The sequence below is a fragment of the Harpia harpyja genome, chromosome 13 (assembly GCF_026419915.1).
Source record: "Harpia harpyja isolate bHarHar1 chromosome 13, bHarHar1 primary haplotype, whole genome shotgun sequence".
Classification (NCBI taxonomy): domain Eukaryota; kingdom Metazoa; phylum Chordata; class Aves; order Accipitriformes; family Accipitridae; genus Harpia; species Harpia harpyja.
The window spans coordinates 23,502,120-23,519,736 of NC_068952.1; the positions used below are offsets into that span (position 1 = coordinate 23,502,120).

Consider the following 17,617-nt stretch of genomic DNA (forward strand, 5'->3'; position numbering starts at 1 on the left):
TCGTTTTTTTGGCACAAAAGGAACTATTGTACATTTTAGCTCTCCAATGATCTCTTAGTCCTCTGTAAGTGACTTGCCCTCTATTGGAGGAGCAGATTATCAGGAGGGAATTCATTTCATGTGGTGTTTTTGTATATGTAGCTATATGTTTTCTAGTTAAATACAAGCACACCTGGAAACCTCCCCCTTGCAGTTTTATTTTAGCAGATATTTGAAATATACAGGTGTCCAGGTAACTACAGCACAGATTTCTTCATCACATAGTCCTCATGCCTCTAATTTTTCCTGTTCTGTTCCATGATCCCCAGTAAACCTTTTACTTTCTATAAATCCCTGTTCCTCATTATCATATCCACAGAGTGGTGGGGAATTCCCTGGAGGTGCAGCTTCTTTGAAGAGCAAGCAAAAGAGCTAAAGAGAAAATCATGTAGCAGCATAAGTTTATGAGTATTTATTGTTAAGGAGAAGTAACTTTAAGGCAATACGAGTTCTCAGTTGTGAGTCAACATGATAATTCAGGGTAGTTTAGATAAGGCTGTTCTGTAATCTCTCTTTACATCAGTGAATTGAAGCCTACATTATAGTAAGTGCATTTGCTAGTCAAAAGTAGAAGTACTGTGGCTATAATTTATTGGTTTTTTAATGTATTTTTTCCTGTAAATAAGAAAAGGCTATTTAAAATGTCCTTAGACACCTAAAATTGCTGACAAATTTTTGAGGAGTTCCACTTTAAGAAGTTCGTATTTATTTATTTGTTTTGACATAAATAGTTAGGTCTAACTTGAAGATTGGCTCTGCTTTGATCAGGGCTTTGGACCAGATGACCTCCAGAAGAGAGGCTTTGAGTGAGGGAGGCTATGTACACATATATATTAGTATTCAAGACTTTTATTTATCTGGCTTTTAATTAATATTCTGTTTAGAAAGAAGTAAGTAAGGAGTACTAAACTTTTTTTTCTGTCTCTAATTTCAGGTTTTTGTAATTATGTATTTAAAGTAGTTTTGTTTACTTAAATGAGTTAAACTAGTTTTTTCTAGGACATTAACATACACAAAACAAAAATCCTAAAATATGTAGCAGTTTTTTGTCGTCTAAAAAAGAGATGATCTCCAGTGTTGTGAGCACAGATTTAAAGTATGAGCTAATACGAGATTATGTCAGAATGTATGCTTTAGTATTTGATATTCTGTTTTCACAGGTAAGTTTTGCATGCTTGTCAAAGGGCAGTTATGTTTTAAGTGTTTTATATGCTCTATCTAGATGGAAATTATCAGACTATCAACACATAATGAAAAAACCCTGATTTATTTCATTCAAAGATGTAAATGCCTGCCCCATTTTTAAAGGAAGACTAATGTAACTCAGCAAATCACTCACATTTATTAGCACTAGGTTAATCAATACATTCTTTAAATCCAAAACTAGTTATGTTTTCATATAGCTCAACACTACTTCTGTCGTATACTTGAGTTGGTGTGACAAGTCCCAGTGCCAAAATTTTCCTGTTCATGGGCAACAGTAGAGGAATGCATTGCAAGCATCATGCTTTGCTCTGTCGTCTTTCCTTTGAATATTTATTCCCATTTTTGTCTTAGTAATGCAGATAATAATCTCTTTGCAAGTGAACACTTAGGGAACCATGCAGCAATTTTTTTAAAGGTTTGTATGCATTTTCAGCAGAAGATGATGGACTAAGTATCTTTCACAGTGCAGTTTCTTACCGGTATAGGTTTGACATAGGTGGTGCTTGGGGTTTTTTATTTTAAAAAAGTTTATTTGAGCTCAAAGTGCTTTATGGCATCACTGTATAGGATGACATTTTGTGGAGCAACAAAGAATTGGCGATTAGGGTTATTGACTGTGGTTTTTGTTTACACACCTTTTTTCAAAGCAGGGGAGTAGAACATGCCAGATTCTGTACACGTTGTTGAAGGATAGCCTGTTAGTGTCTGATACACTAGAGCAATTGTTCAAACATAGATTATGAAGAGAATGTGAGCCCTGTAACATTAGGCAAGGTTAGTTGCCTTTTTGAGTCACCTTTCACATAAATATTGGTTATGCAAGGTGAGAGCTGTCAAGGGCTGAATTAATGTGTTCACCTGAGTTTTAAGAAGCTATTCAGACATTTCCATGGGCATAAAAATTGATCGTTTATCTTCTATTTGCATGTATGCAGGTTGGGGGTTTTTTGTTTGTTTTTTGTAAACCTTTCACTTTTCTGTTAAGTGAATCTATCCATTTTCAAATCTACAATCAATGCCTCTTTCACACCAGCTGGATGAAAAAATGCAACCTTCTGGCAGTTAATTGTTAACTAAAATAAGTAATGTATACCACAATGAATTAAGGCCAGTTCAATCTCCTTTACAAGTCATTTATTGTATTATGCATGTCATAGTCTCTATCATGACTTTGATTTCTTTGATATATGGAGCATTGTGAAATATTCACAATAGTGTTAGAGTTAGGGGCATTATTGTGCTTCCCGTGAAAGATAATTTGTACTTGGCAAAGCTTGTACCAAGCCATCCAAACTGATTAGGCAGAATCAAGTAAGTAACGTGATAAGATTATTTACACTTTTTTCTTCTTCCTGTTACTTACTTGTATGCTCCAGTCTATGTTTTATTAGGGTCAGAATAACTTTTGCTAGCCATAACCTTTTGTCTAAATTAATAGATGGAAAATGGAAAGGCAGTGACCAAAGACTCTGAAATTCTATGATGAAAAGGAGATGAGAAGATTGTTTATGCTTTCTTACACATAGAAGATGAGTTATTTGTGATTCGTAGGATGTAATCCCTGATTTAGGTATACAAGCTACTTTGTACGAGGAAGATTATTTCTTAGGCATCAAAGCTTAGTATAACAGGTAAGAGAGGGTGTTGCTGTTTTTTGAGGGTTTTTTTTTTTAGTAAGAGAAAATGCTAGGTATGATACCTGGGCTTTTTATTGACATAATTGTATTTTAGACTTTTAATTTTTGCTTTAAATGCTTTTAGAAAACATTATTCCACTACCTTTAAAAATTTAACAGCCATATACTATGCAGAAAAAACAAATAAGAGAGTGGGATTACAGGGTAATTTTTTCTGTTTTAATATGGTACTGTATTTTTTTTTTTAGAATTTCTTTTGGTCCTAGTTTCATTGTTTGCACTTACATAGCAATTTTCATGTAGAGCTGAAGACTTTCTTTAGAGGGAAGACAGGAGACAGAAAACAGTCATGTAAGCAGGTTCCTATCAAAGTTAGGAACAAGTGTCAGGTTCATAGTTATTCCAGCTTCCTCTTTTAGTAGTTAGGCAATGTAGAAGTGAATGCTTCTGTGTTTGTTTTCCTTGTGTCGTTTGTTACTGATTTTTGAATGAATATTTTCTTCTCTATTTCAAAGTATCTTTAATATGTACCTATTAATTAAGCCAACTGTTTACCCTGTCATTAACCTGAAAAAATGAATACCACCTTCTTGATTATATTAAAAAGTTAATTCTTTCTTATATAGCACTTAGTCCATGGTCTGACAATGTTGGATTGTGTTGTGTTTCAAGGAATCAGTGATAAAAATCATAAAAGAGCTGCTTCGGGTCTTTTTCATAACCCTATGTGTGATATCCTATGTGGATATCAGTTTGAATATGGGTAAGCGACAATAGTTCATTTGAAAAAAAAAAAAAAAGGCAGATTTTCAAATCGAGGTAGCAGTCAGAGTTGTGATTCTAAGCCACAGCTCTCTTTTTGGGAAAAAAAAGTGCAAATACATTAGGTGAATGTTAATACTTCTAAAGATATTTGAACAGGCAATGCTGTTTTCTGTTTTATCCTTCTCACTTTTTTCATCCTTTCATTTTTGTTTTGTGTCTTCATCTTTTTACTTTGTCCTAGACCACAAGTTTTGAAGAACTTCATTAAAGCAATTACAAGAATACGGAACATTTTTGAGAGGTCTCAAAATAAGTCAAATGTAGCCACAAGGTGTCACTATAATATAAGTAGTGTTTTTTTGTGGTTTTTTTTTTTTAAAGACTTAATTTCTTTATGTTTAAACTTCTTTAGTGAAGCAGTTATTCCTAGTGTCTGTTGTGCTTGTGTACTAAACTTCCCAGATTACAGAATCATTCTGGTTTGCTGTTTTTGCTATAGAGAAAGCAAATACAGAGATGGGACAATAAATCAGAAGGAAACTTTCATTTAATTTTCCGTGTTTCATCTGACATTGGATGATGTTGAGTTTTAATGGGGGGAGTATTGCCTAACCAGACCAATTTATAGTTTGAAATGTAATGCTATTTTGTCAGTAATAGCAGAATTTGAAAAAGATAAGGAGAGGAGAAAGGGGTCAGTTTTTATCTGCATTTGCTACTATTTTATTGTCTCATCTCTTCTTGAGATATTATAATGTGACTAATCAAAGGGAAGTATTAACTACTACTGCATAAATTTTTGGTCCTAAAGCATGTTTCTATTAAAAGAACTGATAGATGCCTGTGGAATAATGCTGTAAATGTGGGAAATTACTTAAGCGTGTTCTTTTTCCTGTTTTTTAAATTGTTTTAAATAGAAAAATGTAGAGGTTTTCAATACTAGTAGGTTGAATTAGTAGTGGTATACTATGTCTAAGTGCTCCATGTTTCCCTTAATGTACTTGGCCTCTATAGAAAGAGTGGTGTAGAATTATTTTTACTTTAGAAGGTGTACTCGTGTATTAAATATATTTATCAGTGCAGAGAGAATTTCTTGCCTTTCCTTTTATTAAGCATTGATGATATTGGGTGAGGGGTTTTTTGTTTTTTTGGGTTTTTTTGTTCAGTGCTTCAACAGTTTTTGCTGCTAGTGATTACACCATTTGTAATACTCTGCCTGAGCGGAGACAAATTAAATTGTAGACCCTGTCTCCTGAGCATTGAAAAAAGTAAAATGTAAAAAGAGTAAATGTTTCAGTACTAACGCAGTTCTAAACTAAGAAATGTTGGTAATTGTGCACAATTATTTTGCAGGTAGTGACATGCAAAGAGATGTGATTTTCAAGTGTAGGCTAGACAAGGCTTTTTTCTTTAATTCTGTTCTTGGTCAGGCAGCCTCAGATACCTGTGCTTTATACTAGTGATGGTGCAGTCATTTTATTTTTCTTTTCACTTGGGAGAGTCACTCATTGAAATTAGCTACTGATTAAGCAGTAATGTCTCACTTTCAGCCTTACCAGTAGGTCTCTGACATTCTTATCTGTAGTAGATATCCATTTTGCAGTTTTCCTGTGCTTGGTGGAAACTTAGTGTAATAACTTGCCAAAAGGCATTCCGAATATGGTTCAGTTTAAGAACATGTTGAAACAAGTGAGAAGTTAAGTCCTGAGGAAAAAATAGTTGAAGCACTGTCCCAGATACGTGAAATAAACAGAAGAAAGCAGTGTCTGCAGTTCTAATTTAGCACTGGCTTTTTTAAGCAAGTAATTCTGTGTCCTTTCCCCTCCCCCAGTAGAGAATGGTGTTCAGAAAAAGCACACCGACATCCAAAAGAAGCTTTTGAGCATTGTTTAAGTTAAAATGCAACCCTAATACATCACTGACCTAACTGAAAAACATAGAGTAAGAGTTGCTGGCAGGAGCTCTGGTAAGGCCTTCAGTCAGTCTGAAAAGCATTTGAAAAATTTTTCATCACTAAGTCATTAATATAAAAGGACTTCTTGCAAAGGGAATGATTAAACTTGGGCAACTGAAACCATCTTTACCTTAGTTACTGCACTTGAGAAATACAAATGGTTGCATAGGCAACGTGTTGATTAGTTATTTTATTTGTACTGTGCTTTGGGGAGCATTGACTGTTGTGTAAATATTTTATTTCTAACTGTACAGATATGCTGATGTTTCAGAGTTTAGGAAAAAAACCACCTTGCTACACAATACAAATTAGCTTTTCTTCATTTCTGGATAACCAAAATGTTAAAATCTTTTCCTAATACTAATACTGTATGTTATACAGTGATAGCATAATGTCCAGAGATAAGTAAAAATTATCTTAGTTTGTATTACAGAAACATATTCTTAAAAGAAAGCAATTTTGAAATGTCACTCCAGACCTTTGAGGGTTTTCACTGACATTATTTTCACAAATCAATTTTCACTGCAGGCATGCAGTTTTCTTTTTTGCTTTTTTTTGGGGGGTGGGGAGAAGAGCTTATCACTCTTTTTAGTAGAAGGTGATCATATTGAGGAATCTTTATTGGCGTGTTTCCAATACCTTGCTTTTTAACTTTGTGAAATACAAGGAAATGATTTCCTGAAGTCTCCATTTTAGTGGCTGCTTGATTATCTTGCTATCTATCAGTGTTTAAACTTTTTTTTTTTCCAGTATGTGTTCTATCTGGCATTTTTTTCTTTTCCTAAGATAAGGTGATAGTCCCAGATTTTTCAAACAATGTAGATCATTGACACAGGATCAAGAAAGCTATTGCCTTGTCTGGGACAGAGTGTTTATTGATTTAAAAGATCCCTTTCTTCATTTCAGGTTATGTATGCTTTTGATCTTAAGCTTAAACTTACAATTTCAGCCCCAAATGTGGTCCTAGTGATGCAGAAGCTCATTTCTCTACAGGCATAATCAATAACATTTTTCATCAGGAACTTTATCAAGGCAGCTTTTTTCTTCTCAGATTCCTTCTCTGTCTCCTGCCATAGCAATTTCAGTTATCCTAACCTAAAGAGCCCAACTCAGCTTTGAGGAAAAGCAAAAAAGCTAGTGTGCATTTAAGCTGTCAATGACAACCTGCCAGACAGCTCATCCTCTGAAAAAGAGTATTTGTCTGAAAAAGTGTGTGTAGAGGGGTCAATATGGCTTGTATAAAAATACCTGAGAAATGTGAGAGAACGCCTGCCAATCCATTTGGATATGAATTATAAAGAAGTATAGTGTATTCTTTTCTTATTTTTTTGGTTTCTAGTTTAGAAGAAACCATTAACTTTTTAAGAGATCTAGATTACATATTTCTCATCTTTGACATAATAATAAGCAGGGTTTTTTTGTAGTATGGTTAGAATTTTTATGTATTCTGAATTTTGATGTATTCATTGTGAGTTTCTTAAACTGTAAATTGTTTCTAGGTTTGTTTTCAAGCTGTTTCACCTCGTAAGAGATCTAACATAGGTGAAAATTATCAGGTTTTCAGCTTGACATTGATACATAAAGATACATCTAAACACTAAATTATCATATTGTTCATGATAATTCTACAGCAAGTTGTATTTTAAAGTTAATGTTGCATAAGACAAATCTGTGTTTAAAAGACATCTTCAACACTTTTTTTCTTTAAATCCTCTTCTGTGATTTTTTGTTACGCTCCAAGAGCTAGAATTAACTGTGAAAACTTGCCATATATATTTACAAAGACAGACTTTTACAAAAGGAAATTTTATTTTGCTAAATCTGTAAGAGTTCTGGTTTGTTTTAGTTTGTTGATCAGTGATGGCGATCTGTTGAAGTTGTTTGATGCCATTGAATAAAGTATTTTTCTTTTTCCCCATTTCTCACCAGATAATGGGCATGGCTTGTTGATGTGTGTCTGAAACATGGTACCACACTTACAATTACACATTATGAATATTCAAATTGTATACATAAAACCAAGGAATACACTTATGTGGATTCACTTTTCAGTTTCTAAGTTTATAAAGCCATCTGTCAACCAACACTAGGCCAATCTCAATCTCAGTTGTGGAATAATTTGGATGACGTTAAAAACTTTATACTAAAGGAAATTTGTCTATGGTTAAACTTGGTTCTTTGTTTACAAACCTCAAGTTATCTTCTGTGTAGCATTTTTTAAAGGTATAAATCAGTGTATGAATGGGAAAGCCATAAAGTAAACTGCTTTATTCAGTGTCCTTTTTCTCCTCAAAAGAAGCTTGTAGAACTGGTGTTGAACTTAAGCCTCTTGAGCTTGGACTGTACTTGCTCTTTCTCATCTCAGTTTCAATGAAGAGGATTAGGTGGCTGGTTCCATTTGATGCAGCTTTTAAATAGTTTTCTGTTCCACAAAAGGAATATTCACTCCCTAATATGGAAGAATATAGGACACAAACAGTTGAAAATGAAAAATCAAGCTGAAAAGACCAATAAATAAAAATGAACAAATCAGGTGCTATAGAGAATCAAATTTATAGGAAATAAGATGTGAAAGTGCGCATAAGCATCTTCAACTGGCAGAAATGAGTGAGTGAAAGAAAGCAAGCAATGGAAGAGAGAGATCACACAGAGAAAATATGTTTGGAAAAAAAAAATCAGTGCAACTGAAAAATGTTTTCAAAGATAGTGGTTTTTACAGTAGGGATAATTATAGGAAAACCACTTGTGATTTTTTGATTTTCAGGCTGCTACTGGAAGCAGTTATTTTATTATTTGTAATGTCTTCTAAAAGAGAGAAAGATTGATCTTTGTAAAACACCAGATTCTGCATTTGGGTTTTGGTTTTTACTATAAAAAAATTTTTACAGCTTTATACTTTCATGCTTGTTTTTCTTTTGTAAGATTGGGATAAATATTTCCATACTTCACTGGAGATGTAATAAAGGTCTTGGAAATTTTAGATACTGTAAGTAACATAATACGTGATCAGTAAAGTAGTGGCTTCATTACTTTTTTTCATGCCATTTTCTTTGTTGTTTGTATTGGGGAATAACAGCAGTGATAGACAGTGTATTAAATATTGATTTCTAAATCTGTATCCTGTTCGATTCAATTATCCTGTCTCTTTTAATGGCAAATTGCAAAGTTGGCCAATCAAGCTGCATTCTCACTAACAACTTCAGTGCCCCATGGGCACCTCCCCCCGTGTCCTGTCTCTGACCCTGAGAGCCGGAGCTGCTGGGTCAGGGAGAGCCTGTGAGCCTGGCCACCCTCTGTGTTCCGTTTGCCTTATACTCCTCTGATCCTGTTAGCATATGTTCATAGGTTTCTTGTCTGTTCATTTGTCTAAGGTCCTTCTCTGATTGAGCTGTTACCAACAGCTTTTGCAGCTTCTTGTGGCAGCAAATTCCAAAAGCTCATTAGCCACTGCATAAAGAAAGTAGTTTTATCCATTTACACAATTCTTTTACTAGTTTGTGTCTTCTAGTTCCATTATTGTGAGATCTGGTGAATAACAACATTGCGTTCACCTTTGCCACTCTTATTAAGATTTTGTCAATGTCAAGCATAGCTCCCTCAAGCTGTTACAGAGTGACAGCACAATGCTATTTTGTTCTCAGCACCTTCCCAATGTTGTGCAATATTTCAGTGATCCCTTGCCCCTGGCATTTGACTACCCCAAAAAGCTTACTTTCATCTGCCGATTTGGAGACTGCACTAACAAGAATTTAGGCTTGTTAGCTCCCAGGCTACTTAGAAGCAAGATTACAGATTTCATTACTTTCTTTTCTTGATATTGACAGTGTTTTGCAAATGAAAACTTCTTTGGCTTTCACAGTTCCTTGACTAACTGTGTGACTCAGTTGAGACTTGCAGTTTTGTTCAACTCTTATATAAAACCTTTAAAAAGTAAGATTTGGCAGTATTTCTTTGGGTTGAAGTTGATGCACTGTTTACAAAGATTAATTCTCTGATACACTTTAGAAGGTAAAATCAAATGTGGGGGTTTTGTTTGTTGTTGTGTTTTGGTTTTTTTTTCCTGTTTCAAAAAATTTCACTCTAAACGTATCCATGGGTTTTCTCGAGTTATGCAATGTCTATTTTTGGGGGGAGGATGAACATGCAGGATTTTTTTTTTTTTTTTTTTTTTTTTAGTTAATGACTAGAACTATAGTCTTTTAACTTCAGAATGTTTCACTCTTTTAAAATAATATTTTCTTTCACGTCCTCCTATGTAGAGTTGAGGGGGGGAAATTTGTTGGTTGTTTTGCAGATTTATTTCTAAGTGGTTACAATTAAATTGGATTGGAAAAATCTTGAAAAGCCCTTATGAATCTGAGGAACTTGGTTTTTTTCTGAGGACCTTGATTTTTCAAATGTGTAGGATTTGTGTGTGGGGAATTTATACCAACTTTCCATGTGATTTGACATTACGTGTTCATTTCCACATTAACTTATCAGATGCCCTCACTCCTTTTATGCCATCAAAATTTGGATAATGGAGTTTAAAAATATTTAAAAGAGCAATTAATTCAAAAGAGAGTAATGTGTTGCTGTTTCCGTAACAAGCTTTTTAGAGTCTAGAAATTAAGAGTTTAAATGTCACATGTTTGGACATTTGAAAGAATTAGGAGTAAATTATGAGTACATAGTGTTAAGGCATACAATCAATCTTAACCGTGCCTTAGGGTGTTTCCAGTTATGTTCTTCAGTGCATATTAATAAGGTTTTTTTATCAGATAAAATTATCTTCTAAGAATTACTGAGCTTGGCTTTTTAAAATTATTATTTTTTTTTTTATTACTGCATTGGTAGCAGGACAATTTTCTGTGTGAGTATTTATGAAGACTTTTATTGATGTCAGACAATTTTAATTATTTTTTTTCGGTTTAACTTCTGATGTTAATGTTTTGTTTGGAGGCTGAGGGTTATTTTTGCTTTGTTTTTTTACAAGAGTATTCTTGATTTTGAGTTAATAGGGAGGAAGACTAAGTCTATGTGAAACACTGTGTATATGTGTGTGCATAGACACTCTTCCCATTCAGGTTGTATTTCATCCCCTTTTTTTTAAGGGAAGAATTTAATGTATATTTAGATGAAAACTTGATTTTAAAACTTCGGTAGATCAAAATAGGGTAAAGGGCTGGAAGACATTATTGCTGATGATTCCAGTTTGTAGTAAATTATGAAGCATATATAACAGCTGTAAAGAGAGATGACTTTGTGTCATACTTCATCTTGCCTTCATAGATAAGTGTGTAAATGAAAGGGAAACATTGTTTCAATATGGCAAATCTATATTATTTCTTTGGAGTGGAAATGAATGAAATTGAAATAATTCACTCTTGGGTGAAACTAGAAACTATAAATGTATTTTATCCTCTTGGTGCAGATTGACATACTGCAGATTAGTAATAAGAGAATGTTCCTCGTATCATCAACAGTAGTCAGACACGTTCACAAGTACTGAATTACAGTCAAGGAAAAGGGGTTCACCGTACTCCCAGGTAATTTACACAGAAAAGCATTTAATTCATCATTTTAACAGAAGCTGCTGTTCACTGTTAGAAAATTTATTTTTTCAGACTTCTTAAACTCTTTTTATCCTTTGTATTATGGAAAGTTTGTAGTTACCTGTGCCTCGTCTGCATCATCTATGCATCACCTGATTTCTGGGAAGATACTGAAGGCTCTTTACTGTCCTCTGGCACGTGGGCATGTGTTGGCACCATTGCATCTAGCACCTAACTGGGCTTTCCCACAGGTGTCTGGAAATAAATATAATAATATGGTTTGGGGTCAGCAGCATATTTAGAGTACTTTGTTTCCACAACTGACCGGCAGTCTCTTGGCATTTTGTAGATAATGAGACATCCTTGAAAGGTTCACAGTACCATATGCAAGTTGAGCTTGTGGGGTTTGTAACTAATGATACACAAGCAAGCTAGCAGGAAAAGTATCTGCAGCCACCAAAACTTTTCTTTTCCTATCACCTGTATGAATGCAAAGAAAATCAAAGCCAAACTGTTCTTATCATTCAAAAGACACATCTTTCTGTCTTGCTGATGGGTGTGTCAAAGTAACTAGAAAGTGCCTATCTTCTAGAAATTTTAGTTGTGTTTCTCAATTCTAACTTGCATGGTTTGGTTTACAGAGTAATAGTATGCCAAGATACATACCAATAGTTCAATTTTTGCCAAAGAAGAATGGTTCCTTTATGTTTTTCATAACTGGTTAATTAAGAATTCTGTTACTACAATGAAAAACTTAGGAGCCTGTTCTTAAGCCAGCTTTCCTTGTGTATCTGTTTGTTTCTTATCATCAGTGTGAATGCTGGAGAAGTGCAGATGCTCACTTTAGTTTTCATGTGATGTGAGATGCTCTGCAGAAAAGTATGCTGCTAGTTATTTAATTTTCTGGTACATAAGAATTGTTTGGAGACCACTACTATCAAATTTGTTACAGCACAGAACTCTATAACGTTTTAAAGAAATAGTCTAACAAGGATAAAGATTGGCTGACTTCACAGCAAAGTAATTCTAGAGGCCAATGTAAGGTAACACAAATGCCGGAGGAGGCTAATCTCGCTACATTGCACATATAATTAAAAGAGAGCGGAGAACCTCTTCCAGGACTTGACAGAGAGCATGAACCTAAATGTGGTGGTTTGAATGCCTTTTAGAGGAGCCTTTTTATATTCACTGATGGTGCTGGGGAATCTCAGGTGACTATTCACACAGCATAGCTCCCCAAGTTGGACGGCTGCAGCTAAGTGATGTGAATAATTCCTTTTTCCTTTAGGAATTGTTTCTTGTTAGGAGTGTTTATGCTATGAACTGGAGATATGCATGTGATGGAGGAGATTAATACTTCTTTGGAGGAACGTTAGTACAAGGGCAGGGTGCAGGTAAGGCTTGGGAAATGACTATTTGATATTGGGGGAAAAAATTTACTGTTGGAAGGTATTTTCAGAAACAGTGCTCTGAGTTTAATTAGATGTGAATCACTTAAACTTTTGAGGGGGAAGAAATGGTGCAAATGAAGTACAGAGGATGTACGTAGGAGGTAGAGGTGATGGGATGGCGTGTCTGCTCAGATAACCTCCTAGGATTTCTATGTATCAAATATCTACACTAGATAAGGCAAGCGTAAAAGAGAAAACATGACTGCTTTGACAGAAGAGCTCTTAGCTTTGCGTTTGGTAAACTGGGGAGATGATGGGACTCTGGAATTCATCTTTTAAATGCTGATGAGTCTAGACTTCTTATTCAAGGGGCAATGGACAGTCTACATTTTACTGGTGTTTGTTTCTGTAATGTGGTTGTTTTGTGTTTGTCCTTATCAGAAATAAGGTGACTGAAATAAGATACTTGAATTTTGGAGAGGATCTTTTTTTTTGTGGGTTTTTTATTACAAGTCTGCTGAACTATCACACACTTTCAACAGAATGTTTGGGCTTGTCGAATTAAATAAAAATTTCTGAGTTGCAATTCTCAAAAGATGCATTTTTAGACACAATATTAGTTTGTGTCTAAAATTAATCTAAAAAGGCATTTAGCAACTAGGGAGTTGACTGAACACTTTATTCTGTACTATAAGCTTGTTTAGTGCACATTTCTTCCAAAAATTGTTAAAGAATTCTCCAAATCCTAGGCTAAGGAAAATTGCTTAAAGCAATTCATGGAATGCAAACTGAGCATCTGCCCAGGCTGGCCTGTTTCCTCTATTAGCTTTGACAACTATTAGACCTCAGTTAAAATTGTGATGCATTGTTCTGTGCAATTAGGGATGATGGCATTTAAACATTTTTTATGGGAGGTGGGGAGAGTGGGAGGAAGTACTGTTCTTGACCAGCCTCTTGAGTATTTGGAGGACTTCACTGGTCTATCATTTATAAAATCTTTAAAAAATAACTGATTTTAAAATATATCTTCTCTGACTATTTACTCTGTTTGAACTTACTTGACATTTTTTCTCATTTTATACTGTGGATGACCAGTGTTTGTTTGAGCTGTTCAGAAATAAACCACCAAATTATTGAAAAAAAAAAAAAAAAAAAATTGCAGGGGGGAAGGAGGCATCTAGACACTGAAGAACATCTGTTATCCCATTTTATTGTAAAGTAAGTTCAGTGGTACATTACTCAAAATTGCCATTTTGGTGAAATTCATAATCTAATCTTTATTATGTAGCTTCATGGCTTACATCGTATGCAACTGCCATGATGCAATTTAAAAAGCTGAATATATTTGCTCTCTATTACCTAAAAAGGAAATGTTTTGGTATGAAAATGTTATGGTCATTATAACAATTTAAGTGCAGGTGTGAGGAATTACTCTTGGATCTAATAGATTTAATAGTTTGTATTGAAAAATCTATGGAATAGAAGTAATGTTTTGCAGCTGAGTAACTGCTGAGTGTAATCCTTTAGGCTGAACTCTGAAAGCAGCTGTAAGACTGGAAAATTATGTTCTTTTCTTTTTCAGGCATAACTGAACTTGAATATCTTTGTTCCTTTTAGCTTCTAGTGAATTACATCTGCATAAGGAGCTAAAATATGTATTTTATTTCATTTGTTCAGATAAGAATTTGTTTGGGGTATTAAAATTAGGAACTGTATGCAGTTAGCATGGAAATTACTTGAAGTAGTTGCAGTACTTAAGAGAAAACAGAGGTCACCACAGGAGTCACAAACAATGGAGAGTTTTTATATAAGGTGTATTGGATCAGGCTGATAGGAAAGGACTTAGTTTTGTAGGTCTCTTTGCAGAGTTTTTCCTATTTCTAGTGGCCTTTTTAAAGGAGAGAAGAGTTTTTGCTGGGGCCTTCTGAAAGTCTTTTGGTTTGCTTCCTCCCACACTTTGCTCCTTCTCCTTCCAACTTCTGGTTTTCAGAATCAGTTGGTGCTACTTCAGATGTTGGCTAGAACAAATGACTTGACAGTACTGTGGAGTTTTCCTACCCACCCAGTCTTTTAAGGAGAAATTTTATGTTGACACTGTAGTTATCTTGATTTATGGGTCAAGAAGGATGTGTACAAACATGTCAGTTCTTCAGTTATTAATAAGTTCCAGCCCAGTTAATACAGTGGTTTTATCAAAGTTGGCTAAAATACTCTCACACTGAGTGAGCAAGAGTTCCATGAAGATGGAATAGACTAATGTGTCTCATCTTAATGATGCAAGGCTTGTTGTGAAAGAGGAATATGTACAAAATAGCATCACTGTAGAGGAAGAAAGAAATTTTTTTTGTGGTTTATGTTTTCTTGTGCATGATGTTTCAGGTGTTCAGACATGGTGCTTTAGAGTGCACTTATTCCACAATAATTATAGGTAAATATTTTCAAAATTCTACATAAGAGTTAAAAGATAAGGGAATTACAATGGGTAGCTAAAATAAAGCAATAAACACCAGTATCAAGAAGAAAAATGGGGAATTCTTATTTGGATCTTCTGAAATACAGTTGTGCTTTTTACTTTGAGAAGCAGATTTTTTTATTTTTAAGATGTAGGAGGGAAATATGCGAGAAATTCTGTGAGCTTAAAGAATATGTTGTGCCGTACTTGGAGGCACAGGGGAGGGCGGTCTTAAAAATAAAGTTGAAAATGTTACTCTTTTTAGAATTATGGCCAAAATTCAGTGTTAGAAGAATTGTCATTTATAGTTCCTGTAACATTAAAGTTTTAACAAATAGTAATTTACTCCAGGGTCACTGGTGTAATTTTTGCGGCCTGTTTTCTAGAATACAGTTGCTGACAACTTCCAAAAAGTACAAATAGAACAGGTGCCTGCTCTCTGGCATGCTTGATCATCTGCAGCTAGAAGACTTTTTTCTTTTTGACTCTGCTTTCCTCTTTGCAATTTCTGCTGAGCAAGTTAAATGTAGCAGTTCACTTGCACATTAACAATGTCTTGATGCTCACATTCCTCCTCTATATTTTTGGAGATCTTTATAGTTAGAAAAACTGTTAATTCCTTATTTAATGCTTTACATTCCTCTTCAGGCCAGGACTAAATTGAAGGTGATTCATTCTGGTTCAGAAAACCAAGTGTTAAGACAGCTGGTTTCTTGGACTAGAGACTAACACACAACTCCAGTATGCCATGCAGTCACTACTTCATCTTTCTTCAGAAGCCCTTATTGGGTGTTGATGGGTCGTTCCTGCTGGTCCTCCTGTGCCCTGAGCTCAAGGTTAGCACTGAGCTGGCGATTTTTGAGGCTGAGACTCTCACCTTCCTCTCTTAACTTCTTATGCTTGGACTGGGAGTTGGTACTCCTATGCTGAGTGAATGGGAAACTCTGCCAGCCTCTTATTGAAAGAAAAACAATTTGCTGAATTAGATATAGGCAGGAGCTCCAAGGATCTAGCTTGAGACTTCCTTTTCACTTTTCCCCCCACTTTCTTCACAGTGGTAGAGATACATGGAGCAGTCATCAAATCTTTGGAACGCTGTTAGGTATCTTCTTCTGGCTGTGGATGCTTGACAGCAGGATCATATCCAGTTTGTGAGTGAAGAATAGTTCTTGTTCATACATATCATGGTTTAACCCCAGCTGGCAACCAAGCACCACACAGCTGCTCACTCACCTCCGTCACAGTGGGATGGGGGAGAGAATCAGGAGGGCAAAAGTGAGGAAAAACTCATGAGCTGAGTTTAAAGACAGTTTAATAGGTAAAGCAAAAGCTGCGCACGCAAGCAAAGCAAAACAAGGAATTCGTTCACCACTTCCCATCGGCAGGCAGGTGTTCAGCCATCTCCAGGAAAGCAGGGCTCCATCACAAGTAATGGTTACTTGGGAAGACAAATGCCATCACTCTGAATGTCCCCCCCGCCTCCTTCTTCCCCAAGCTTTATATGCTGAGCATTATGTCATATGGTCTGGAATATTCCTTTGGTCAGTTGGGGTCAGCTGTCCCAGCTGTGTTGCCTCCCAAGTTCTTGTGCACCCCCAGCCTACTCACTGGTGGGGTGGGGTGAGAAGCAGAAAAGGCCTTGACTCTGTGTACGCACTGCTCAGCAGTAATGAAAACATCCCTGTATTATCAACACTGTTTTCAGCACAAATCCAAAACATAGCCCCATACTAGCTACTATGAAGAAAATTAACTCTGTCCCAGCCAAAACCAGCACAATACACACAGTAATTAACTGAGAAAAGCACATTTTTAGACTGAACGTGAATATACTCCTCAGCCTCAGCACAGTCCCCTAGTGACTGTCTGCAGGCCATTCATCAGTCAAGCAGGAAAGTGCTGGTCTTGTCATTCACTGGAGCAGGCTGAGCATTCATTTTGCACAGCTGCTGTCTTCCTTCTCTCTGCTGCTTCTGGTAGGGTTTCTATATCTTGTCACATCAATCTTTTTTTCTTCTGTGTTTTTGATGGTCTTAATTCTCTGCTGAGCTAATGCCAGATAATAACAGTTCAAAGCTATCTCACATTTGTACTTTTCTTTTGTTTTTAGTTTACCCTGCATAGCTTAATTGCTTAAACATGCTCTCACATGTAGACGGAGGTGGTAAGGACAACCAGAGCTCATCACTGATTTATCTCTGTAAAACTGAGACCTGGGTCATACTGTAGGAAAGAGGAAGGGACGAATGAAGAGTAAAAGTTTCATACTTGGCCCAGGACAGGCCTTAATCCCTCCCTGGAACTGGCTGCTGTTATTCTGGCAGCATACTACTGTCCTGAGTTGGAAGACGCTTAGAAAAATTTGGACAGCTAGGTGAATTCTGTGGTCAACCATGATACAACAGCTTGTCTTAACTTAAGGTAAAATGGGTCAAGTGGCGTCAACAGAATTAGGAAGGATGTTTTGTTGATTTGAAAATGATGTGATACTTGTGCTAGATAGGATTTGGAACTGTTTCAGTAAATGAAATGGCAGATATGTATGGTGTATGGATATGCAGGTGGTCAGGATTATTTGTGAAGCGGTTTTGTGCATCTTTGGATAATTGGATTAATACATAAATTCAGGATAATATAGT

At 35.6% G+C, this 17,617-nt stretch overlaps 1 protein-coding gene across 5 annotated transcripts in view; it reads left to right on the top strand.

Annotated features, from left to right (window-relative positions):
- Nucleotides 1-17,617, top strand: part of BTBD9 (BTB domain containing 9) — a 147,913-nt gene that overhangs the window by 18,769 nt on the left and 111,527 nt on the right. The window contains exon 8 of one of the 5 annotated variants that reach the window (XM_052806875.1): nt 3,889-4,778. The exons of the other annotated variants lie outside the window; for them this stretch is intronic. Coding sequence (XP_052662835.1) covers nt 3,889-4,198 — 310 coding nt within the window. The 3' untranslated portion in view covers nt 4,199-4,778. Of the gene's footprint in view, nt 1-3,888; nt 4,779-17,617 lie in introns of those variants that run through there. 5 annotated transcript variants of the gene reach the window in all.